Source organism: Centropristis striata, chromosome 6, assembly GCF_030273125.1.
Source record: "Centropristis striata isolate RG_2023a ecotype Rhode Island chromosome 6, C.striata_1.0, whole genome shotgun sequence".
In the NCBI taxonomy this organism is placed as follows: Eukaryota; Metazoa; Chordata; class Actinopteri; order Perciformes; family Serranidae; genus Centropristis; species Centropristis striata.
The window spans coordinates 40,747,796-40,775,538 of record NC_081522.1 but is presented as its reverse complement, the minus strand read 5'-3'; the positions used below and the strand labels follow the sequence as shown (position 1 = coordinate 40,775,538).

Here is a 27,743-nt window from a genome sequence, read left to right as displayed (position 1 = left end):
TCATGCCTCAGGCAGCTCTAACAGAGACTGAGGAGAGAATCAACATGCAGCCAAACTCCTCGACTCATGATGTCATCACTGATCCAGAGAGTCACGCTCTAGATTTAAACATGATGCTGCAGGACATCACACCTCCTGGTCCTCCTCCTGGTCCTCCTCCTGATCCTCCTCCTGATCCTCCTCAAGATCCTCCTGGTCCTCCTGATCCTCGTCTGGATCTTCCTTTTCCTCTTCTCTTCCTACTCTCCTCCCTCTTCCTCTCCTCCCCACTGTCTCTCCCTGTGGACCTCCTGCTCTCAGCTCCCTGTGCCTCTCCTCCTTCTTCCTCTCCTCCCTGTGCCTCTCCTCCTTCTTCCTCTCCTCCCTGTTCCTCTCCTCCTTCTTCCTCTCCTCCCTTTGCCTCTCCTCCTTCTTCCTCTCCTCCCTGTGCCTCTCCTCCTTCTTCCTCTCCTCCCTGTTCCTCTCCTCCCGTCTCTCCCTGTGGACCTCCTACTCTCCCGTCTCTCCCTGTGGACCTCCTACTCTCCCGTCTCTCCCTGTGGACCTCCTACTCTCTCCTCCCTCTTCCTCTCCTCATGGCTCCACATCCGAAACATCTGAGGAGAAAGGAGAACCTCCAGGCTCCCGTGGAGCTGCTCAGTGGGACTCCGCTTGTTCACCGTTGGCTCTAATATAAAACAATTTTTGTCTCATAGTGTCTTTTTTTAGTCATTTTGTGTCTTTTTTTGGTCATTTTGTGTCTTTTTTAGTCCTTTAGTCCAACATAAAATGTGATTTTGAATTTTACTTTCAAAACACTATCATGCTCAATAAAGAATTTTAAATGTGTCAAATGTGACCAAAGGTGTCAAATCTACCATATAAGAGGGTTCCATCCAGTTCTATCATTTGATACTAAATCTATTTGAGCTTGTCTCCAGTTTTACTTGGTATATCATCATCAAACTGAAACTGGCCTCATGGAGTTTACAGCCAGAACTTTAGAGGTAAATGTCCAGTAGGGCTCCACGCTGCTTTGTTTTCTAGTCTGGATGTGGAGCTTTTGCTCCACAGGGTTAAAGCTGTGCAGGAGCAGCGTGTTGCAGCTTTATTCCTCCCTGAGGGCTGATGGAGTCAGCATGTACAGTGTGTATAGGAGTGAATTCTGCTGTAAAGCTAATGATGAAGATAATCCTCCTCTTCAAAGCTCCGTCTCGCTTTACGATCACCATAAATCACAGCGGAGCGTTCACAGCATCCAGCTGAACTCCTGCAGGAGGTGCTGTCATGATCATCAGGCCTCAGGCAGGAATCAAACACTAGAGCAAGCTGGGATCACTCTCTGAACTCTGATTGGATGGTTTCTACCGTACAGAAGGCTTCACCTGAAACCACCACAGACGGATTCTGTAATACTTTCATTGTTGATTAAATCTGATTAGTCGTTTGGTCTGTAAAATATCACAGAAAGGTGAAAAATGTCAATGAAAAGCTCCAAAATGTCCTCAACTCAAATGTTTTCAGTTTGCTGTTAGAGGACTAAAGGAACTGAAATTATTCCTGAATTACCGTAAACGAGCCGCGGGGGCCGGAGGCTCTTCTTAACGAGCCGCGGGGTCGAATCGGCCCAGTCCTCCTGCAGCAGTCTCTCCCAGCTGCAGAGCCGGAGGGGATGTTAACCTCTTAGCGTCCAGTCTGCTAATTGCTAACAGGTAGAGTTAGCTCTGTAGCAGTACAGTGTGTATGTGCTAATAGGCTAACAGTTAGCTCTGTAGCAGTACAGTGTGTATGTGCTGACAGGCTAACAGTTAGCTCTGTAGCAGTACAGTGTGTATGTGCTAACAGGCTAACAGTTAGCTCTCTAGCAGTACAGTGTGTATGTGCTAACAGGCTAACAGTTAGTTCTGTAGCAGTACAGTGTGTATGTGCTTACAGGCTAACAGTTAGCTCTGTAGCAGAACAGTGTGTATGTGCTGACAGGCTAACAGTTAGCTCTGTAGCAGTACAGTGTGTATGTGCTAACAGGCTAACAGTTAGCTCTGTAGCAGTACAGTGTGTATGTGCTAACAGGCTAACAGTTAGCTCTGTAGCAGTACAGTGTGTATGTGCTTACAGGCTAACAGTTAGCTCTGTAGCAGTACAGTGTGTATGTGCTAACAGGCTAACAGTTAGCTCTGTAGCAGTACAGTGTGTATGTGCTTACAGGCTAACAGTTAGCTCTGTAGCAGTACAGTGTGTATGTGCTGCTGCTGCAGGAGGTGTTCACTTAGCGATCTCTGTTTGTTTACAACAAACACCAGACACTCTGTACACAGTTAGTGATTCTGGTTAATTCACCATCACTATGTTTATGATCAGCAGAGAAGCTGTGCATAATTAGCCATGCTGGTTTGTTTATGACTGGATTCTAGAATCTAGAAGTTTATTGCAGAAAGTTGCTGGTTTGAGCTGAAGGAAACTAATTCAGCAACACAAACCATTTAAATCTTCTTTGCAGGAATAATGAGCCCAAAGAACAGAACAGAACAGAACAGAACAGAACAGAAAAGAACAGAACAGAACAGAACAGCTTCGTGCTGCTGAGAACGTTTCACTTTCATCTCTGCTTCGTGCTGCTCCAACACTTTGTGTCAAACAAGTAAAACTACATTTACTTTTCAGGAAAGCAGCTAAAATCACAAGAATCTGGTCATTTTATACATAAAAAACAGTAAAAAAAAAATGCACCACATGTGGACTCTGACTATGAAACGTGTATTTGTGATGAATTCTTGGTGACCTGGTTTCTCTTTGATATCTTCTCTGTGTGATTAGTCTTCGTGTCCTTTGCTGTAGCATGAAACGACTGTGACAAACCTCTTTAATTAAATCTCTTTATGAAGCGCGTCAGGCTGATTAATATGCACGACGTCCTGCTTCCCGTCAGCTTCCAGCAGCAGGATTCCTGCTTGTACAGTAAAAATTTTAACACGTCGTGCTGAGCAGCTCGGACGGAACGAGGACGCTAACAGTCAGAGAATCAGTGTGTGTGTATGGGAGAATATACATCTGAAGAAATATTTAAAGCAGTTTAACACCAACAATGTATTTCTGTCCCAAAAAAACCTGCATGGAAATCTATAAAAGCAGCTCAGCTCAGCAGCCTGAACAGAAATCACGGCAGAAACGAAGAGAGCAAAGAGGACGTGAAGAAGAGAAAATGGAAAAGTGACCGAGCAAGAGGCTGCTGGGGAAGAATAAATATCTCAGACTGACTTCAGTTGTTATAATTGTTGTTATAATATTAACTTCTGTGACATCTAACATGAGCTACATTAACATCTTCACTGTTTCCAGCTGCTGCAGATCTCAGGACTTTTACTGGAGCTTCTCTCATACTAAAATTATATAAAATAATAATAAAATAATACTGTCATGTTGTGCAGGATGTTTATAATGTACACTGCAAAGTGCCATTTAAAATGTTTAACCTGTCAGAACAAATGTTTTGCCTGTTTTCTTTTCTTTAAGATCGACTCATAATTCAACCTTCTGTCTAAACGTTGGTGAAATCATTCACGTGATTATGATAGCGCGCGAAGGCGGCACGATTTCAAATGGTGGGCAGGAAGTAAACATCGGTAGCCTAAACATGGAGGAAACCATAGTCCGCAAGATAGCACCAGCACGCTAACGATAGCCCGCTTAAGGTAGAACGCTAGCTTGCCTGTATCAACCACATTGCTGTTAAACAAATCAAATAAATGAATGATGCATGTTTTATTTGGTCTCTCTCTCATTGGCACCGAGTTGGTCTTTGTCTCGCTAGCCCGCTAACATTAGCACGCTATCAATCGCCCACTAATGATAGCACCAGCACACTAACGACAGCCCGCTAAAAGTAGAACGCTAAACAAATCAAATAAATTAATGAAACACGTTTTAGTTGGTCTCTCTCTCTCATCGGCACTGAGTTGGTCTTGGTCTCGCTAGCCCGCTAACATTAGCACGCTATTGATCACCTGCTAACGTTAGCACCAGCACGCTAATGATAGCCAGCTAACGTTAGCACGCTAGCTCCCCCATATCGAACACATGGCAGTTAAACAAATGTTGGTCTTGTGGTCAAATAACCTTGGCACCGGCCCCAAACGTAGACCAGCAGAGACTTGGTGCCACTGTGGAACCAGTTTTCCCAGCTGGGAGCCGGCACTTTTGTGATGAAAACCAAAGAACCCCGTTTGGGTACTGGCCTGAAAAGCCCTGGTAAATCCACTTTTAATAGCGTTGTTCTGTCAGCTTTTTCCATTTCTCACCTTTATGGACTACAACATTTTAATGATTGGAGCAGCTGTAAACTGCACAAAACAGGCAGAAGATCCAGCAAATTCACTTCCTGCCCTCCATCTGAATTTCATGCCCTCACGATTCAGCAACGTGACGTCATGTGAAAGCAACCTAATAAAAGCTTGTTGCCCAACGTGTCCAGGACTCTGCTGACTGATGCTGACCAGAGCTGCAGAACAAACACCAGCAGCAGCTTCTCTAACTGCTCTGCATCAACTGAAGCACTCTGTGATTCTCAGCGGCACATTAAACACAAACGACAACATTTTCTGAGAGGAAGAGCCGTAAGAATCATCTTGTCCTGAGGAGCTCCTTGGTCCCCACAGACCACAGAGACAAACACAGGAAGGTTTCCTCTGATCTCTGCAGGACGTCACCTGCTGCTGCTGCTGTTCAGCTCCAGCTCCGTCCACAGGGACTGAAGGAGCAGCAAGCCACGATTAGTGTGTGTGTGTGTGTGTGTGTGTGTGTGTGTGTGTGTGTATGTGTGTGTGTGTGTGTGTGTGTGTATGTGTGTGTGTGTGTGTGTGTGTGTGTGTTCTCCATTTACATCTTTACTTGTTCAGCAGAGAAAACAAACTTTCAGCATTTGGTGAAGCTGCTTGATGTGCAGGAACAGAGAAGAACCAGAGGAGAAACAAGCAGCAAACACACACACACACACACACAGGTAGTCACACACACACACACAGTCACACACACACACACACACACACAGTCACACACACACACACACACACACACACATACACAGGTAGTCACACACACACACAGGTAGTCACACACACACACACACAGTCACATACACACACACACACACACACACATACACAGGTAGTCACACACACACACAGGTAGTCACACACACACACAGTCAGTCAGTCACACACACACACACACACACACACACACAGGTAGTCACACACACACACACACAAACACAGGTTGTCACACACACACACGCACACACACAGGTAGTCACATACACACACACACAAACACAGGTTGTCACACACACACGCACACACAGGTAGTCACACACACACGCACACACACAGGTAGTCACACACACACACAGTCACACACACACACACACACACACAGGTAGTCACACACACACACACACACACACACACACACACACACACACACACACACACACACACAGGTAGTCACACACACACACACGCACGTAGTCTCACACACACACACACACACACACACACACACACACACAGGTAGTCACACACACACACACACACACACAGTAACTGCAGACTAGAGTTTGTTGTGCTAAAGTCAGCTGCTCATTGGCTGGTTCATGCTCAGCCTCTGCTCCTGTCAGTCAACGCTCCTCCTCCTCCTCCTCCTGCTCCTCCTCCTGCTCCTCCTGCTCCTCCTCCTCCTCCTCTACTGGCTGAAGGCCAATATCTGGGCAGGACCCCCAGCTGCTCACACACTCCAGCATTTATCAGATCAAACAGCTGATCCACAGACCTGAGTCACCAAGTCACTGAGTCACCGAGTCAGGACTAGGGCTGTCAAAAGTATCGATACTCAAAAAAGTATCGATACTAAAACGTTGTATCCAGATACGATACTCATTTTCAAAAGTATCGATACCCCCCGTGCACAGCATACAACCTCTAAATATTGTTCTAATTGTTATTGTTTATTGTATTTATTTATTGTTTGCACTCCCTCAGACCTGAAGCTTGTTATCATAGTTGCAGTTTCTTTTTGCACAACTGTTTTTTATTATAAATATTTAACCTGTGGTTCTGTTAGTTTTTACATGTTGAATTTTCTTGTGAATAAAAATATTTCTGTTAAATTTGGGGGTCTTTGTTTTTATCCTTGTGGTATCGGAAATGGAATCGAGTATCGAATATTTTCCTGAGTATCGGTATCGAGTTGAACATTTTAGTATCGTGACAACCCTACCCAGGACCCAGGACCCAGGACCAGGACCCAGGACCAGGACCAGGACCCAGGACCAGGACCCAGGACCAGGACCCAGGACCAGGACCAGGACCCAGGACCAGGACCAGGACCCAGGACCAGGACCCAGGACCAGGACCCAGGACCAGGACCAGGACCAGGACCAGAACCCAGAACCCAGGACCCAGGAGCCAAGACCCGGGACCCAGGACCAGGACCCAGGACCAGGACCAAGGACCCAGGACCAGGACCCAGGACCCAGGATCCAAGACCCAAGACCCAAGACCCAGGACCAGGACCCAGGACCAGGACCAAGGACCCAGGACCAGGACCCAGGACCCAGGATCCAAGACCCAAGACCCAAGACCCAGGACCAGGACCCAGGACCAGAACCCAGGACCAGGACCCAGGACCAGGACCCAGGACCAGGACCCCCCTCTGTCAGCCTGATTCAGCTGCAGGAAATGAAACAGGAACGTTTGTTTTCTTTCCATTTCCATCTTCATGTGATGCAGAACAAGAAGCACTCACACAACCACAGGAGTTACTGTTACACACATTCTGCACACACTGATATTACTAATGAGATCACAGCATGGAGGGGCTGTGTGTGTGTGTGTGTGTGTGTGTGTGTGTGTGTGTGTGTCAGCTGGCTGACTCGGTAAAAGAAGGTGAGTGTGCAGGTTTAATTTGAGCAGCAGCACCAACAGGATTATTTGTGGCGTGTCAGCCGAGGTCAGGCAGCACAATGTTTGTTTACAAGTGACGGGCTGCTGCATGCTGGGAAACATTTTCACCAGGAACGTTGCGTAACGTCTCAACCAGCGTGGAGCCCTCACTGACACATACTGGGAGATTTATTTTCCTCATGTTTAAAGGTAAAGTCACTTTCTTCTCACTTCAGATTCAATCAAAATTATTCTGAAAATATGAAGAAAGCTCTAAAAAGACAACACATATGTAGACGTTCAGGAAGAACTGAGGATGCTCAAAGTGAAGTCGGTTTAATGACAGGAACTACGGTTCTGTCAAAAATGCTTTCTGTTCGAGGGGAACTTTCAGCTGATTTTCTCTCTCAGTGGCGTCAAATGTCACATTACACCAAATGGCAAAAAAAAGACACCACAAAATGACAAAAAACATACAAAATTACCCAAAAAAAAGACACAAAATGACCAAAAGAGCCACAATATTATCTAATAAAACACAAAGTGACCAAAAAAGACACAAAATTACCAAAAGACACCAAAATACCAAAAACAACACAAAATGACAAAAAAAGAGCTTTATTTTCCTCCTGTTTGCAGGTAAAGTTACTTTCTTCTCACTTCAGATTCAATCAAAGTGATCCTGAAAATATGAAGAAGTGTCATTTCATTCAAAGATCATTAGAGTTCAGAGGCGTACCTGTCAAGGTTTGGAGTTGAATATAATTTTCCAGCGCCCACTGCGAGCAGTCCCACCCCCCCAACCCAGCTCCAGTATCTCTTACATTTTCAGACAGGTGTACCAGAAAGCTACAATCACCACTTGTCCACCACTTATAAACTACAGCGTCACTACTTCCTGAACTTCAGCAGCTCCTTTGTTTCCTGTCTGACATTATTGGACAAACTGATTCATCCAGGTGAGTCTGAACAACAATAATCAGACTCACCTGATTAATCAGGTAGTCAGAACCCTATGGGGGACGTCACAGTGACTACGTCCATTATTTATTTTATCAGATATTTTTGGGGCATTTTATAGCTTTACTGATAGAGAGATATTAGAGAAAGGGAAGACAGAGGGAAAGTGATCCGAGCCGGATTTGAACCCGGGCCGCCCGCGTTAACGATATTCTTGACGATATTAAAAAATACTGAAAAATATATGGAAAATGATTTTTTTAGTCTGTATAAATAAATAAAAATCGTACAACAAAATAAAAATCAATCCTAAATCTAAATGTAGTGTAAAATGCAAATATCAACAGTTGCCAAATACAAAAAAAATACTTCTGACTCTTGAGTATTAGCAATTAAAAAAAAAAACTATCTAGGGGGTCAGTTATATTAGATGTACTGTCAGTAGCTTGAAATGTGACATTAGCGTGACTATAGCGGGCCGCCACAGTCTCGGGAATTAATGGAAACCCTTACACCACTACGTCAGGAAGTAGGAATGTTGCCAATATCATGATATGCATTTTTTTTTTACCCATAAAAAAAAAAAAAAAAAACCTGAACAGAATCAGCTCAGTCCTGATCTACAGCAGACAGTCAGTAAATCCTCGTTTCAAGTCATAATTCATTGTTACTCTGCAGTTTAATGCATCAGATGATTTTAAATATCCTGATATTGAATAAATCCTCCTCCATACTGAGATATTACTCCCCGTCCTCTCTGGAGGACTTCTGGTTCTGACGGGTTCATTATGTTGCTGGAGCTCCTCACAGCGTGACGTGATAATAAACTGCAGCAGCAGATGTTTCTGTCAGGAGGAGCCCCAATAAGCCTCCACCCTCAACCTCCACCTCCACCCTCAACCTACACCCTGCATCCTCCACCCTGCACCCTCCACCCTGCACCCTACATCCTCCACCCTCCACCCTGCATCCTCCACCCTGCATCCTCCACCCTACACCCTACATCCTCCACCCTGCACCCTACATCCTCCACCCTGCACCCTGCATCCTCCACCCTGCACCCTACATCCTCCACCCTGCACCCTACATCCTCCACCCTGCATCCTCCACCCTACACCCTACATCCTCCACCCTGCACCCTACATCCTCCACCCTGCACCCTGCATCCTCCACCCTGCACCCTACATCCTCCACCCTGCACCCTACATCCTCCACCCTGCACCCTCCACCCTGCATCCTCCACCCTGCACCCTACATCCTCCACCCTGCACCCTCCACCCTGCATCCTCCACCCTGCACCCTACATCCTCCACCCTGCACCCTGCATCCTCCACCCTGCATCCTCCACCCTACACCCTACATCCTCCACCCTGCACCCTACATCCTCCACCCTGCACCCTGCATCCTCCACCCTGCACCCTACATCCTCCACCCTGCACCCTACATCCTCCACCCTGCACCCTCCACCCTGCATCCTCCACCCTGCACCCTACATCCTCCACCCTGCACCCTCCACCCTGCATCCTCCACCCTGCACCCTACATCCTCCACCCTGCACCCTGCATCCTCCACCCTGCATCCTCCACCCTACACCCTACATCCTCCACCCTGCACCCTACATCCTCCACCCTGCACCCTGCATCCTCCACCCTGCACCCTACATCCTCCACCCTGCACCCTACATCCTCCACCCTCCACCCTACATCCTCCACCCTGCACCCTCCATCCTCCACCCTGCACCCTACACCCTCCACCCTGCACCCTCTACCCTGCACCCTCCGCCCTACATCCTCCACCCTGCACCCTCCACCCTACATCCTCCACCCTCATCCTCCACCCTACACCCTCCACCCTACATCCTCTACCCTGCACCCTCCACCCTGCACCCTCCACCCTACATCCTCCACCCTCATCCTCCACCCTCCACCCTGCACCCTACACCCTCTAGCCTCCACCCTGCACTCTCCACCCAGCTCCCCCAAGCCTCCACCCTGCAACCTCCACGCTACACCCTCATCTTCCATCCTGCACTCTCCACCCTCCACCCAGCTCATCTGGAAGGTACTACACCTCTTTATCCCTCCGAGCTTTAAGATGCAGATCAAGAACATAAAGATTATTTAGACATTAACTGTAAAAAAAACATCCACAAGTCAAAGAAAATCTGCAAAATCAAACTAAATCACACTTTTATAACATTTTACCTTCTGCACACACACACACACACACACACACACACACACACACACACACAGTTTGAGATTAAAGAGTGATAACAGTGAAGTGGCCCTGATGCAGCTCAGGTCCACCAGCAGCTCTGAGGTTTGTCTCGGAGGTTATTTTCAGACGTTCAGGTCAGAAGTGTGTCGGCCAATCAGACGCTTTGTTTTAACTCAAACAAATAGTTTTAGTGAGAGATCACAGATCCTCCAGCTCAGGATCAGACGTCCATATATGGAGCTACGAGTCACTCACTGTTTTTATTTACACCATCCAACACAGAAACAGCTGAAGCACAGACACCGGAGAGAGATTTTCACAATAAAAGCATCGCCAACATTTCAGAGAGGTTCAGTGTTTATGAGTTTCATCACTCGTCTGCTCGGGAAATTCTACTCACACAAAGTCTGTTTTGAGTGCCCTCCACCCTCAACCTCATCCTCCACCCTCAACCTCCACCCTGCACCCTCATCCTCCACCCTTCACCCTCCACTCTCAACCTCCACCCTCAACCTCCACCCTACACCCTCCACCCTCAACCTCCACCCTGCACCCTCCACTCTCAACCTCCACCCTCAACCTTCATCCACCACCCTGCATCCTCCACCCTCAACCTCCACCCTGCACCCTCAACCTCCACCCTGCACCCTCCACCCTCAACCTCCACCCTCAACCTCCACCCTGCACCCTCATCCTCCACCCTCAACCTTCATCCACCACCCTGCATCCTGCACCCTCATCCTCCACCCTCAACCTTCATCCTCCACCCTGCACCCTCATCCTCCACCCTCAACCTTCATCCTCCACCCTGCACCCTCATCCTGCACCTTCCACCCTCAACCTTCAGCCTGCACCCTCATCCTCCACCCTCATCCACCCTGCACCCTCACCCTCCACCCGTCTTCCTCCACCCTCAACCTTCATCCTTCACCCTGCACCCTCATCCTCCGGCCTCCGGCCTCCAGCCTCAACCTCCACCCTGCAGCCCCTACCCCCTCCATATATGGAGGGGGTAGGGGCTGCAGGGTGGAAGGGTGGGTATTCCCCACGGCAGCTACGAGTCACTCTCTGTTTTTATTTACACCATCCAACACAGAAACAGCTGAAGCACAGACACCAGGGAAATATTTTCACAATAAAAGCATCGGCAACATTTCAGAGAGGTTCAGTGTTTATGAGTTTCATCACTCATCTGGTCGGGAAATTCTACTCACACAAAGTCCGTTTAAAGCGCTTTGTGGCAAACAGATTTTTGCTTTGAAATGAAAACAAAATAAAAAAATAAATCTGGAAACAAGCTTTTCTCTGTTATAACTATTAACAAACAACAAGACAACAGATGGAAAACGGCGACCCGTTCGTTATCTTCTGAACCGGATCAGTCTCGATGCTTCGATAAATGAAGGTTAATGGCTGTGATGCAGCGCAGTGTGTTAGCTTTCCTCTAAGTTTTTACACACACACACACACACACACACACACACACACACACACACACGGTGAGTCAGCAGTCTGCCAACAGTGATGGCAGCTACGTTGAGCAGCAGGTGAAAACCAAAACTGGGGATCTATTTTCTCCAGTAGCTCCCTGTTGTTGTTCTGTGGATATATAAAATGTTCCACTCTGCAGATAAAGCTGAAGAATCATCTAACAGCCCTTCAATGCTCCAGGTGAGAAACAAACCTTCTCTCTGATAACACAAACAGACGAGCACACCGTAAATGTTTATATCAGCCAAAACAGTCAGTTTTACATTTTTTTGGCACCGTGTTACAAAAATATACTGTAATATATTTATATAAGCCGTCATTTTTGCATTTATTTAAAAAAAAATACTTTTTCTCACTGTTAAATGTACTAAACACCATGTCTCTAACAGAAATATACTGTAATATTTAATGGTAAGATCTTTAATTTATGCAGCATTTACAAAGTATTTTCTTGTGTTTCAGTGTTTCTTTTAATGGAAAAACATTTTAGTTTTTACTGTAAAAAATGGAATAAAATGTCAATCTTACACATGAAGTCAACAGTGCCAGAGTTTTTTGTGTGGGTTTTTTTTTGTCATTTCTTTGTGTTTTTTGTGTTTTTGTGTTTGTTTTTTGTAATTTCTGTGTGTGTATTTTTATTATGTTTTGGGTGTGTTTTGAGTTTGTTTGTATGTGTTTTTTGTAACTTTGTGTGTGTTTTTGTGTGTTTTCTGTATTTTTTGTGTGTTTTTGTGTGTATTTATGTGTTTTTTGTCATTTTTTTCAGTTTTTGTGTGTATTTGTGTTTTTTTGTATTTTTATTATGTTTTTGGTGTGTTTTGAGTGTGTTTGTATGCGTTTTTTGTAATTTTGTGTTTTTGTGTTTCTTTCTATTTTTTGTGTGTGTTTTTGTGTGTATTTATGTCATTTTTGTCAATTTTTTCAGTTTCTGTGTGTTTTTTGTGTGTATATTAATGTGTTTTTTGTCATTTTTGTGTGTTTTTTGTATTTTTATTAAGTTTTTGGTGTGTTTTGAGTGTGTATATCTTTTTACCGTAATATTAAAAAAAAGTTGCACCGTATTTATTACGGTAAAGTTCTGGCAACCACAGCTGCTGGTTTTTACCATAAAAACAACTGTTTTGTTTTGTTTTGTTTTTTACAGTGCATGTACAGAGATACTGTGATACAGATTGACCCTTACACAGACCCGTGGGGACAGTGCTGGACATCACAGATCTTTTTATTAGTATTTCTGTTATTAGCTCGACCTCACAGCTTCCACACCCAGATGTAATCAGCAGAAATGCAGAACTGTGGGAGCGACCCGAGGCGTTTCTGCCTCTAAATGAAATTGGAAACCGGATTCATCGAGGGATTCTGATCTCCCGCCACATATTGTTGGGTTTCTCTGTTCCCGCCTCGGGCTGTACGCAGCGTTCTCCTCCCACTGAGAGATAGAATCATCTACAGGCTCCGTTTCCACATTTCACGGTAATAAAGAAAGCAGAGTCATCTCCGGAGAATTCAGCAATCAGGAGAGAAGAATTTATAGCAAAGTTCCTTCAAACACAATATAAGATGTTAGAGAAACGAGGCCACATGCAGGAAACACTCTCCTGAAGAAAAAGTTAAGACTGGCAGGGAAAAATGACAAGTGTTTGCAATAATCAGCAATCGTAATCAACAAGAATAGTAATAGGCTTCTCACTAAGTCACATAATAACATGCAAACTAACAGAGGGAGGGAGGTTTAACCCATTTAAGGCGGGAAAGCATTACCACATTTCTACCATAAAAGCAGGGAAAGCAGATACGTCGTTTTGTAGTATTTGTATTTCCCATTCTAAACGGCCTATATACGGTTTATAAATGATGACTAAACATTAATAAACTACCTGTTTATCATTTATAAATGATGGTTATTGTAAAGTGTTACTGAAATCTGTCTTGAAGTCTTTGAATAACTGTTTTTTTTTTTGTTTGCTGCTGGTTTTGCTTTTGCGATTCTGCCTTTGTGTTTGCAGTTTTTTGTTTGAATTTGAAGAAGTGTTGTTTGAACATTTTGGCACAAATCTAACTCCATATTTAACATACAACAAACTTCAACCAAAATGTGAACGTTTGTGTGTGAATATATAAAGAAACCGACTGGGAAGTTAAAGAATGATATAAAAACCTCAAATAATGTCGCTTTAGTAGAAGAAACATATGCAAAATTCTGCACTGCAGCCTGTTATAAAGTCAATAAATAACCAGTGTAGTTCTCTGGTGAAACCAGTGGATTCTGTTCCAGTATTCTTTTTATTTTATTTATACTCTAGGTCACAGAGTGTGTGTTCAGTGTGTGTTGTCCATGCTATAATTAGGCCCGTCATCATAATCAATATATCGACTTAAAAAAAAATAAATGGACAAGATAGTTTTTCAAATCTCAATACATTCATTTACATGCGTTTTTGTTTACATAAACAAAACGTGGCAACACAACGAACCTCAAAAGTCCATTTAAAACACAAACATCCATCCAGTTTATCAGCTGGGACAGAAAGACGTTTTAGGTCTGAAAGGGTTAAATGTTGTTCAGCTCTGAGTGTGAACTGTTTCTGTCCTGTGAGCAGATTAAACTCTCTCCTCCTGCTGAAGGAAGCAGCCTGACAGCGTTTAGTCAGTGAAGTCATGGAGGTCAACACCTGAAGCTACCCATTTAAATCTATGAGAAAAAAGTTGCAGATTTATGAGATTAAAAGCAGCAAATTTGCGAGAGAGAAAAAAGTAGCAGATTCATGAGAAAAAAGTGACAAATCTACGAAGAGTCGCAATTTTTACTAAATTAAAAGGGGCAAATTTGCGTGAAAAAAGTAGCATAATTATGAGAAAAAAGTGGCAAATTTGCGAGAGAAAAAATTTGCAGATTTATAAGATTAAAAGTGTAAAATACACAGAATTACCAAAAAGACACAAAATTATTTTTAAAAAAACACACAAAATGACCAAAAAAGACACAAAATTACAAAAAAAAAAAGACACAATTATTTAAATAGACACATAATTACCCAAAAAAGACAAAGAATTACCAAAAAAGACACACAATTATTTAAGAAAAAGACACAAAATTACCCAAAAAGTAATTAAAGGGACCTTCCACACACAACACGGTAAAGTGCCATTCATATAAAACTCACATTAAACTTTCATATCAAGGTGGGGGCCACAAAATATCATCACGAGGGCCGCAATTGGCCCGCGGGCCGCCAGTTTGAGGCCCCTGATCTAGTGGAAGATTTGTGGTGACTGAAGTGTTTACAGGCGTCTGAGACTAAACAGAGACGAGGGAAGAAGATAACTTTTATCAGATTCACTACTCTGATAACTCTAAACTTGGCAAATAATCAGATGAAATGTGTGTGTGGATCGTTGTGGATGCAAACAAACAAGAGCATCACAGAAACAGAAAGAAAATAATAGTTTTATCACCACGATCTTGTTTCCAGAATCGTCGGAAGCCAAAATAAATTGGGCTGAATGTCTCTGCAGGCTGCAGCTCATTAGATCATCTTCAAGGTGAACAACAGCTTCTTCAGCCTGCAGCTCCACATAATCACACTGTTTACACTGTTTACACAGTCAACACGCACATCTGAGCGAATAAACAGAGAAAACAGCAGCAACACAGAGGAGATTACAGACATTAATCTGTGCTAAACATCCAGAGAGTTAAATATCTCGACTTGATCAATAATTCATCTCTACACACCAGGAGATCCCTCAGCTGCTGCCAGGAATATTTTCACATTTTATGCAAATCTGGAGATCAGAATTTAGTGGTTTTATGGAAACAAGCAGACTGAGCTGCATGTTAGACAGACAGACAGACAGGCAGACAGACAGACAGACAAAATATATACAGCATAGTATCATAGGACGGCGTATTAGGGCCAAGTATGAAAAAATAGATAAATACGGACCCGGGGCAGGGGGTAATATTTCGAGAAAAAACTCGCAAATTTAAGAGATTAAAGTGGAAAAATCTACGAGAAACAAGTCACAGATTTATGAGATTAAAAGCAGCAAATTTGTGAGAGAAAAAAGGCACAGAGTTATGAGAAGAAAGTGGCAAATATATGAGAAAAAAGTAGCATAATTATGAGGAAAAAGTGGCAAATTTGCGCGAGAAAAAAGGCGGAGATTTATGAGAAAAGTGGCAAATGTATGAGAAAAAATAGCAGATTTATGAGAAAAAAGTGGCAAATATATGAGAAAAGAGTTGAAGTTTACGAGATAAAAAGTGGCAAATTTGCGTGAAAAAGTAGCATAATTATGAGAAAAAAATGGCAAATTTGCGAGAAAAAAAGGTGCAGATTTATGAGAAAAAACTATGAGAAAAAAGTGGCAAATCTACTCGAAAAGAGTTGCAGTTTTACAAGATTAAAAGCGTCAAATTTACAAGAGAAAAAAGGTGCAGATTTATGAGAAAAAAGTGGCAAATCTACGAGAAAAGAGTCGCAGTTTTACGAGATTAAAAGTGGCAAATTTGCTTGAAAAAAGTATCATAATTATGAGAAAAAAGTGGCAAATTTGCGCGAGAAAAAAGGCGGAGATTTATGAGAAAAGTGGCAAATCTACGAATCACAGTTTTACGAGATTAAAAGTGGCAAATTTGCTTGAAAAAAGTAGATTTATGAGAAAAAAGTGGCAAATATACAAGAAATAAGTAGATTTATGAGAAAAAAGTGGCAAATACATGAGAAAAAAGTGGCAAATTTGCAAGAGAAAAAAGGCGCAGATTTATGAGGGGAAAAAAAGTCAGCTCTACTTTAAACACAAAAAAAACACAAAAAGTCACGTATGTAAACAACAATATATTGAGTCCAGAAAATAACTATTGTGTCCATTTTTATATCTCGAACGATAGTTTGATACAGTAACTATTGTGACAGGTCTCGCTGTAGGACATGAATGATTGTCTCCGTCTCCCAGATGAGAGGAGAGACTCCAAGCTGCAGCAGGAAACAGATCCTGACTCACCATGCAACTAGTGTGAAATCAGAGCAGGAAGTGGAATCCCTGGTTAGATAATAAAGCCTCAGAGAGTCTGTGACTCTGATCTGCTCTGACTTCTTCCTCACCTGGTGACTCAGACCACTCTGCGCCGGTTAGCTGTTAGCTAACTGTTAGCTAACAGTTAGCTGTTTGCTAACTGTTAGCTGACTGTTATTTGCCTGAAAGCATTTGCCAAAATGTTGTGTGTGGGAGCAGCGACCCGGAGCTGCCAACACCGATCAGATCAGGATCCAGAACCAGTCTGGACTCATGGCTGCCAGCCCAACCTGCACTTTATCAGCTCCACTGACCTTCACACACACACACACACACACACACACACACAGTGACATTTGGAACAAGAGGACTTTGTGGAGTTTCGGAGTGAAACTTCTTTAGTTTTAGTCTCAGTGGAAGCAGAAACATCTCTGTTCATTCTGATCATTTATTCATGTGAACAGGGACGACTGGAGAAACATCAGCAAAGCTTCACTGCAACAAACTCAAACACTGCAGCAACAGTTTGAACCCAAAGAAACAACATAAGATCTGATTTACAAGTTTAAATGTTGGTTCCAAGTCTAACATCTAAGAGGTGTAACGAGGAGAACATCTAGTTCTTCATTTTATAATAAATATTTATACAAACTTTGCAGCGTTATTTCCACAACTTCCCAACACGATATCCTGATGCACAATTTATACATTTATTCTGGTAAATTTGACTTTTATTCTTGTAATTTTTACCTTTTTCTTGTAATTTTAACCTTTTTTCTTGATATTTAGACCTTGCTTGTAATTTGGACTTTTCTTGTAATTTTGACTTTTTTCTTATAATTTTTACTTTTGACTTTTTTCTTGTAATTTTTACATTCTTTTAATTTTGATTTTTTTCTTGTAATTTAGACTATTTTCTGGTAATTTTGACTTTTTTTCTTGTCATTCTGACTTTTTTTTCTTGTAATTTAGACTTTATTTCTTGGAATTTTTACTTTTTTTCTTTTAATTTAGACTTTTTTCTTGTCATTTTGACTTCTTTCTTGTAATTTTGACTTTTTTTACTGGCTCACTAAACGGAAAAGACATTATAAATGACACACAAAACTGATCAGGAATCAATAAAGAATCAGAGCCATGAAGCAGAATTCATAAAGGAAGAGACTCACTAACACACCAGACCTCCACACACACACACACACTGCTGCTGTTCTGTGTGTGTGTGTGTGTGTGTGTGTGTGTCACACCTGTTACCTCGCTCAAGCCCGGCTCAGAGCAGAGGTCAGAGGTCAAGGGTCGCGGTGTCACATGACACCTACACAAGCATTCTGTCAACCAGGAAATCACCTCTTATTATCATTATCATTATTACACATTATTATATATTATTACACTGCAAAAAACAACTGTAAATGTTTCTTTGTAAGAATTCTTCAAATAAGTAAAAAATATCTAGGAACTGGAAAAACCAATGATGTCTTAAAATAAATAAAAATATACTTATTTTGAGCAATTGTGGCTTGAATAACCCGACTGTAGTAACATTAAAATAAGGCAGAAATACTTGAAACGAGCACGTTTTGGTGATAGAAAATGCTTTTGAAATATCATTTAAACTTCATGCAACTAAAACTCTCAACTGGAGCCAATATTTGAGGTAAAAACTCACCATATTCAACAGTTGAATAGATTGAAAAGCATGACAAAGCTCACAATGTCAATCCTAAAAACAAGTCTTAAACAATAAGATAATTAAATAAGCACATATGGTCAGTAGGTAAATTATACTGAAAACAAGATAATTAAGATACTATTGATAGATAGAAGAAGAAAATACTTGGTAATCTTTATGTTTTTTGCAGTGTATTATTATTTATGTCTGTGAATTATCTCAAAAACTCTAAAATAAAAACTCAGCTTGTGGAGACTTTTTCAGTTTTCTCCTAAAAATCACAATAAGAGCAGAAACTTGTGAGCAGCTCAGAGTGTCTGGATGGGACTGAAGTGTGCTCTCATACATAATTCAACAGTTTCCTCCCAGAATACTTTCAGGCCTCGAGGGAACAAAACACAGCTACTTAAAAATCCATAACTGGATACATAAAGACAAACACAGTGTGCTGTACGCTGAAACACTGAAACACTGAAACACTCACATGCTTCAAATCACAGCTCAACGTGTCCCATGTCTGCAAAAAACACAGATCTGTTTATTAATGATCACATTATAATGTGCAGTAGGGCTGCACCATTGTGGCCAAAATTATAATCACCACTGTACTGCTACAGAGCTAACTGTTAGCCTGTTAGCACATTCACACTGTACTGCTACAGAGCTAACTGTTAGCCTGTTAGCACATACACACTGTACTGCTACAGAGCTAACTGTTAGCCTGTTAGCACATACACACTGTACTGCTGCAGAGCTAACTGTTAGCCTGTTAGCACATACACACTGTACTGCTACAGAGCTAACTGTTAGCCTGTTAGCACATACACACTGTGCTGCTACAGAGCTAACTGTTAGCCTGTTAGCACATACACACTGTACTGCTACAGAGCTAACTGTTAGCCTGTTAGCACATACACATTGTACTGCTACAGAGCTAACTGTTAGCCTGTTAGCACATACACACTGTGCTGCTACAGAGCTAACTGTTAGCCTGTTAGCACATACACACTGTACTGCTGCAGAGCTAACTGTTAGCCTGTTAGCACATACACACTGTACTGCTGCAGAGCTAACTGTTAGCCTGTTAGCACATACACACTGTACTGCTACAGAGCTAACTGTTAGCCTGTTAGCACATACACACTGTGCTGCTACAGAGCTAACTGTTAGCCTGTTAGCACATACACACTGTACTGCTACAGAGCTAACTGTTAGCCTGTTAGCACATACACACTGTACTGCTACAGAGCTAACTGTTAGCCTGTTAGCACATACACACTGTGCTGCTACAGAGCTAACTGTTAGCCTGTTAGCACATACACACTGTACTGCTACAGAGCTAACTGTTAGCCTGTTAGCACATACACACTGTACTGCTACAGAGCTAACTGTTAGCCGATTAGCAATTTGCAGACTGGACACTAATGGGTTAACTTCCCCTCTGGCTCTGCAGCTGGGAGAGACTGCTGCTGGAGGACTGTGCTGCTTCGACTCGTTCTTACTTCTTGAGTTTTTTTGCCATTTTGTGTCTTTTTTTTGTTCATTTTGCGTCTTTTTGTGGTCGATTTATGTATTTTCATGGTCAATTTGTGTAATTTTGTGGTTAAGAAGAGTAAGAACAAGTCTCCAAAAGTCTCCAATAACACCAGAAAAAGTCGCTGGATTTGTCTCCAGTCGCTTTTTTGAAAAATAGTCTCTAGGGGGGTCTGAAAAGACGCTAAATATAGCAACAAAGTCGCTAAGTTGGCAACACTGCTTCACCAGCTTTTACAAATGACGCATGTTGTCGTGGCGTCCAGTACTACGTCACATCCTGCTTAGTGTTCTATCCAATCAGTAACCAGGCTGTTTTCAGGGGAGAAACAAGGCCCCGCCCCCTGGTGGTTGGTGGACTACTGGTGTAGAAAGTGTTGATTAGATATGCAGGAGAGACGCATTTTAAAATGGAAATATCACCGACGATCAGGTTAATTTAATCGTGGCGGCCAAAATCATGATCAGGATTAAAATTGGATTCATTGTGCAGCTCTAGAGCCTCATGATGAGGCGAGTCACTGACAGCTCAGAGCTGCAAGACTTTAACAGCTTTAAGGAGAAAACAAACCTGGTTGTTTCTGCAGAAATCAAATCTAGCTTTAACTGTTGTTGTTGTTGTTGTTGTGTTTGTTTAAAAGTGGAACATTGTTGAGTTTGAGTGTGACGAGTTCAGTGAAAGTTGAAGTGAGTGTTGTGTCTCCAGACAGACAGATTGTTACTTCTTCACCTTTTAAATCAGATCTGCTCAGATTTGAGACGTGTCCTGTGATAATAAGCGTCCTCAGAGTCCTCAGAGTCCTCAGAGGGACAGATATCTGCTGCAGTGTTTCCTCCTGCAGGAACATACCTGACATTCTTTTTGAGGAGCAACAGGAAGATGTTTTTCTGTCTGGGAGCTGCAGCGAGTGTTAAAGTGTGACACTTCCAGTTTCCTGCAGGAACTCTGACGTCCTCTCAGTGTCTCAGCTGCAGAGACACAAACCACCTTTTCTCTGACAAAAGGCTGTTTTTCTGCTATAGAGGAATGTCGTAGGTGAGGCGTTCGAGGCCTCGAGGCGTTCAGGATCAAACAGCGAGCTAAAACAGCACCGAGGCTTATCAATATGTGCTCGTCAAATACATATCTAGATGTGATTAGGTAGCAGATACGAGTTGGCAATAAAACTATCTCTTATCTTCAGATGTTAAAGATTAAACAGAAAGTTAGTGCGACACTGAAACAAAACGAAACTGAAGCTGAATGAACTCATGCTGCAAGAAGTCCCAGTCCTCCTGCAGCAGTCTCTCCCAGCTGCAGATCCAGAGGGGATGTTAACCCCTTAGCGTCCAGTCTGCAAATTGCTAACAGGCTAACAGTTAGCTCTGTAGCAGTACAGTGTGTATGTGCTAACAGGCTAACAGTTAGCTCTGTAGCAGTACAGTGTGTATGTGCTAACAGGCTAACAGTTAGCTCTGTAGCAGTACAGTGTGTATGTGCTAACAGGCTTACAGCTAGCTCTGTAGCAGTACAGTGTGTATGTGCTAACAGGCTAACAGTTAGCTCTGTAATAGTACAGTGTGTATGTGCTAACAGGCTAACAGTTAGCTCTGTAGCAGTACAGTGTCAGTGTATTGGTGTATTAATCCACGTTTCGATAGGTCATATAGTTTTTTATCAATCCCTGTTCAATGACCATGATCATTTTTGGAGAAATTCTGAGATTATAATGGGTGTGTATTGCACGGAATGTTCGTGTCACAGTGTGTGACATCATCACCAGAGTGTAGAGGGAGAGAAAAAACTGTCAAAAAATAAATTTGAAAACTGCGCTCCAGGCCGCAAATTCCACTCTACAGAAATAATTTATACATAGAAACGTAGGAAAATTAGTCTTCTCCCTCACAATCCTCTGGTAAAGCTGTCAGAGTTATAGTTTGGGCGTAGGACGCACAGATGATCCACCAACACCACCAACAGCCTCATTGGCTCCCATATTAAAAACGCAGGAAGATTTCTGAAAAAGGGAGATGTAACAGTTATTTTAAATCGCTCTAACAAAGCTATTTTTTTTTTTTTTTCTCAAAAAAAAACCATATGTAGACGTTCAGGAAGAACTCAGGACGCTCAAAGTGAAGTCGGATCAATGATAGGTATTATGGTTTTGCCAAAAATGCTTTCTGTTCGAGGCCAGAAATTCCAGTCTATCCACCTCTGGCTGCTGTCACTGTTCTGGAACATTCAGGCGGCAGTTAATTCTGTTGATTGCTTTGATCTGATTGCCTTTGATCTTTGATCTGATTACAGTTACAGATACACACACACATGCGCTGAGCGCGCACACTCCTCCAGATACACATGCTTCAAACACACACACGTGTTATCAATAAAATGTGAGAAAAATCTGGAAAAATTACCATTTCCCTCCAATATCGTGAATCATATCAATAACATCAAAATCAGCCAAAATAATTCAAATTATATATTTTTCCAAATCCTGAAGCTCCAACAGACACTAATAGAGACAGACAGCAGAGGTAATTAAACTACAAATGTAGTTTTTTCAGTAGTCTGAAAGCCAACACACTAAAAAAAAACAAAAAAAAAAAAAAACTGTTGTTTTTATGGTAAAAACCAGCAGAACTTTACCGTAATAAATACGGTGCAACTTTTTCTAATATTACGGTAAAATTATATTAGCACTGTTGATTTTACGTTTAAGATTGCCATTTTATTCCATATTTTACCATATAAATAAAAAGTTTTTCCATCAAAAGAAACGCTGTTCTGCCATATAATTGACAAGAAAATACTTTATAAATGCTGCATAAATTAAAGATTTTACCATTAAATATTACAGTATATTTCTGTTAGAGATATGGTGTTTAGTACATTTAACAGTGAGAAAACATATTTTTACAAAAAATAAATGCAAAAATGATGGCTTGTGTATATATTACAGTATATTTTTGATACAAACAAGGTGCCAGAGTATTTTACAGTGGAGTAATGTTTTTTTTTTGTTTTTTTAAACCTGTAAAATACAGTTTTGGCTGATATTTGGGTCAGTGACAAATAAGGGTTGGCAAGATGTCAAATGGTGTAACCACAAATTAATTATAAATATATATATTTATATAAACTTTTTCCACCTACAGTGTATTTAAGCGGACTTGTACATTTAATTACTTCATTTTAAAAAACATATTTCTGAGTATTTCTACATTTCGTCAATATTGTTTCAGAAAAAATATGTAAAATTTGTTATATTCCATAATGTTGCAATGTAAACATGGATTGTATTTTTTTTCTCATTTAAATTCACATTTACTTTCCTGTAAATAATCATATTTTTATGAAAAAAAAAAAGACTGGTTACCCCAACTGACAAATACATTTACAGTGTTTCATTGTTACTGAAACTGAATTAACTCATTTATCATTTTACCTCTTTTACTGTCATGGTTTAGCAGTTTTTCACCCTAAAATCTACAGTCATTTTTCAAATGTCATGAGGGTTTTTTGGGCTTTCCTGGCATGTCTTTATTTTGTTTCAAATATATATATATATATATATATATATATAAATGTTATAAATGTTACTGAACACCATATCTCTAACAGAAATATACTGTAATATTTAATGGTAAAATCTTTAATTTATGCAGGATTTATGAAGTATTTTCTTGTCAATTATATGGCAGAACAGCGTTTCTTTTGATGGAAAAACTTCTTATTTATACAGTAAAATATGGAATAAAATGTCAATCTTAAACGTGAAATCAACAGTGCTAATATCATTTTACCGTAATATTAAAAAAAGTTGCACCGTATTTATTACGGTAAAGTTCTGCTGGTTTTTACCATAAAAACAACAGTTGTTTTTTTTTTTTTTTTTTTTTTTTTTGTGTGTTGGCTTTCAGACTAGTGAAAAAACTACATTTGTAGTTTATTTACCTCTGCTGTCTGTCTCTATTAGTGTCTCTATTATTTTCTTAATTTTATAGCTGTGCCAAATAAATCAAATAAAAAGGGCACTGACTTACTGAAACTGAATTAACTCATTTATCATTTTACATCTTTTACTGTCATTGTTTAGCAGTTTTTCACCCTAAAATCTAGATATTTTCTTTAAAGTGCATGTTATGGAAGCAGACTAGTGTCAACCTCCTGCAGAAAGACACATATATATATATATATATATATATATATATATATATATATATATATATATATATACATATAGGCTGTTTGGTATCTAGATATATGTGGTTGTTGTCTGCAGACTGAAGCAGTAGTTTTTAGTTTTTAGTTGTTTGTGAATCTAAAGAAACTTTAACTGTCTGTCTGACTGTTTGTGTGTCTGTTTGTGTGTCTGTTTGTGTGTCTGTGTGTGTGTTTGTGTGTGTAATGTGCCAAATAAATCAAATAAATCAAATAAATCAAATAAAAAGGGCACTGACTTACTGAAACTGAATTAACTAATTTATCATTTTACGTCTTTTACTGTCATTGTTTAGCAGTTTTTCACCCTAAAATCTCGATATTTTCTTTAAAGTGCATGTTATGGAAGCAGAACCTCCTGCAGAAAGACACATATATTTATATTTATATACATATATATATATATATATATATATATATATTGTATATATATATATATATATATATATATATATATATATATATAGGCTGTTTGGTATCTAGATATATGTGGCTGTTGTCTGCAGACTGAAGCAGTAGTTTTTAGTTTTTAGTTGTTTGTGAATCTAAAGAAACTTTAACTGTTTGTGTGTCTGTTTGTGTGTCTGTTTGTGTGTCTGTTTGTGTGTGTGTGTGTGTGTGTGTGTGTGTGTGTGTGTGTGTGTGTGTGTGTGTCTGTTTGTGTGTGTGTGTGTGTGTGTGTGTGTGTGTGTGTGTGTGTGGTGACAGCAGCAGCTCGTTATGTTGCAACATTACAGTCAGTCAGTGAACCAGTCAGCAGCAGCAGCTCGTTACTTTGTATCAACAGTCAGAAACGGAACAAACCGAGACAAACTTCTCGTCACACCCCCGTTCTGGTCCAAGGAACATTACGACACATTCTACCGTTCCACCGGGACTCTCTAGTCCACATTCCGGTGCTGAGACCCGGACTGAGACCCGCAGGAGACAAACTGAGCTCCAACACTTTGAGACTGAAGGAAAATAAAGCGGAGGAACTTTTTCTGCTCACCGTTCCGCTGCTGGAGGCTCCGCGCGCCGCTGCGCCTCCCGGACCCGTTAAATCCCGGTTCGAGGCTCGGTCCCCGGTACGAGAACAAGGAAATATCCGTGTGTGTTCGGTGTGTGTGTGTGTGTGTGTGTAGTCCGCTCGGTGCCAGCTCTCTCTCCGGTGGATCCGGTAACAGCCGCTGCAGCTTTTTCCACCAGCCTGCCGCGGGGGCGCGCGCGCTGGGAGACTGGGCAGGCCGGGAGAAGCGCGGGGACGCGCATTTTTTACAAGGAACACCAAAAAAAAAAAAAAAAACAGAAATCAGGATCCAAATAAAGAAACCAGGAACAGGTTCAGGATTAGAATCAGAATCAGATTCGGAATCAGAATCAGGATCAGAATAAAGAAATCAGAATCAGAATAAAGAATAAAGAAATCAGAATAAAGACATCTATTAATAAATCAGAATAAAGAATAAAGAAATCAGAATAAAGACATCTATTAATAAATCAGAAAAAAAGAAATATATTAATAAATCAGAATAAAGAAATCAGAATAAAGAAATCAGAATAAAGAAATCAGAATAAAGAATAAAGAATAAAGAAATCAGGATCAGAATTTAATAAATCAGGATCAGGATAAAGAAATCGATTAATAAATCAGAATAAAGAAATCAGGATCAGGAATCTGTGCTCAGTGTTTATTTTCAAAAATGAGGACAAAATGTGGTAAAAATAAATAAATAAACAGAAAAATAAATGTATATTTCAATGTATAAAAATGATAATACAAATAACGGCAAAAATCAATTGATAAAATGTATCATTTTTATTTGGGTTGAAACATAATTTATTTTCCTAATGAATTAAATTAATATTCTATTTATATATATTAAATGTATTATTTATTTATATTTGTATTTATTATCCCATCATCTGAAAACTCCTCCCCTCTTCATTTACATAAACATATTTAAAATTATTTATATACATTTCTGTATTATTTACTTTCCACATTTCTTTGTGTATAACAAAATAAATACATAAATAACTTAAAAAACAAATTAATACCTTTGGATTAAATCACCAATTTATTTATTTTACGATTTAATTTCCCAATTCCTTTGTGTAATTATTTTTTTATTAATTTTTGTGTTTTTTTATTTTTTAATCATGATATATTTATATATTTTTATATTATTTTCCATTTATTATTTAGTATCCCCCCTCGCCTAAACCTAGTTATTTCTGTATTTTTGTCTCTAAAATGTGTCAATATTAATAATACATTATAATAAAACTCTGAGATGAAGATGAGATGATATTTAAATCACGTTGTTTTCTAATAATAATAATAAAGACACATTTTAATAGAATGATTTTAAAAATATTTGTGGTATTTATACTTTTATTCGAGTAAAATATTTTAAATTATGTAGAGTTAAAAAAAATGATGAGGTCACAGAAGGAGGAGTGTGTGTGTGTGTGTGTGTGTGTGTGTGTGTGTGTGTGTGTGTGTGTGACATGATGCTTCTCATCAGGGGCAGGAAATCCCCTCCTCTCCTGCTGCATTCAGGGGCTGTCGGAAATATGCACTGTGAAGAATTTACTGTGATTTTTACAGTAACTTAGTGGCAACAATTAACAAGAAACTGACTTTAATTATTATTTACAGTAGAACTACTGTATTTTTATTTACAATACTGGTTTCTTTACTGTAAAATAAAACAATTAAACACTGATTTTTTTAGTTGTGTTTACAGTACTGATTTGTTTATTGTAAGAATAAAAAAACTGTAAAACATTGTGATGTTAAATGGTGCTGTATATGGCATTTTTTCATTCATTTTGTGTCTTTTTTGGTCATTTTGTGTCTTTTTGTCTCTTTTTTAATCATTTTGTGTCTTTTTTTGTCATTTTGTGTCTTTTTGTTTCTTTTTTTTTAGTTATTTTGTGTCTTTTTTGGTGATTTTGTGTCTTTTATTGGTCATTTTGTGTCTGTACTGTATATTGCAATACGGCACAGTAACAATGCTGTTAATTTGATAATAATTTCATCATTACTTTCTATAGAAATAACTAGTAACTGCAAGTAATTACTGTATACACTTAAGAAAATAATATTAATACATTTACTGTTTTACAATTAATTTCCATTCTGTGTTTTGTATGAAAAACTTGAAGTTAATTATTTAAACAGCATATGTATTGGACTGATTCTGATAAAATAAATTATGATAAAAATGTAAAAATGCAGCCATCTACTTTACTTTTCATTCTGTCTACTGTGTTTTTTCTACAGTAATGCTTTAACTACTGTGATTTTTATTGTAAATTATTCAGCACTATACTGTAAAAATCAAACACAGTGATGAAGTGTGAATAAAACAGTCAATAACTGTAGATTTCACAGAGATTATTTACAGTGAAAGAATCAGAATAATAAGATAAAACACACATTAGAAACAGAGAGAATTCAGATCACTGAAACTTTAATATTTCTTCTCTTTTCCTTTATTAAAAGTTCTGTAAAGCAACAAGAACTCCAGTTTCAGGCAGCAACAGGAGACCCTGAAGGCACCACGAGGAGGAGGAGCTGAGCTCAGGCTGACATGTGGGAATGACTCACGTTTTTTACACATTCCAAGCATTGTTTCCTCCTGCTCCTCCTCCTCCTCCTCCCCCCTCCTCCTCCCCCTCCTGCTCCTCCTCTCCTCCTCTCCTCCTCCTCCTCCTCCTCCTCCTCCTCCTCCTCCTCCTC

At 40.3% G+C, this 27,743-nt stretch overlaps 2 protein-coding genes across 3 annotated transcripts in view; one reads left to right on the top strand and one right to left on the bottom strand.

Annotated features, from left to right (window-relative positions):
* peak1 (pseudopodium-enriched atypical kinase 1) overlaps nucleotides 1-25,285 on the bottom strand; it is a 134,072-nt gene extending 108,787 nt beyond the window's left edge. For both annotated transcript variants that reach the window (XM_059334529.1, XM_059334530.1), the window contains exon 1: nucleotides 25,005-25,285. The gene's annotated coding sequence lies outside the window, so the exon portion shown is untranslated. The remainder of the gene's footprint in view (nucleotides 1-25,004) is intronic.
* Nucleotides 3-11,110, top strand: LOC131973742 (basic proline-rich protein-like). Its single transcript, XM_059335803.1, has 5 exons — nucleotides 3-210; nucleotides 4,632-4,750; nucleotides 6,396-6,723; nucleotides 8,727-9,935; nucleotides 10,512-11,110. The coding sequence occupies exons 1-5, from the start codon at nucleotides 3-5 to the stop codon at nucleotides 11,108-11,110; spliced, it is 2,463 nt and encodes an 820-aa protein (XP_059191786.1).
* Nucleotides 25,286-27,743: the final 2,458 nt, after the last annotated feature.

What these genes read in the sequence shown, in the direction of transcription:
- LOC131973742 (XM_059335803.1), top strand. Translation starts at nt 3, where the DNA reads ATGCCTCAGGCAGCTCTAACAGAGACTGAGGAGAGAATCAACATGCAG. An exon ending in TCCTGGTCCTCCTGATCCTC is followed by an intron (nt 211 to 4,631) that starts GTCTGGATCTTC and finishes TGGTCCCCACAG; the next exon opens with ACCACAGAGACAAACACAGG. An exon ending in CCACCCAGCTCATCTGGAAG is followed by an intron (nt 9,936 to 10,511) that starts GTACTACACCTC and finishes GTCTGTTTTGAG; the next exon opens with TGCCCTCCACCCTCAACCTC.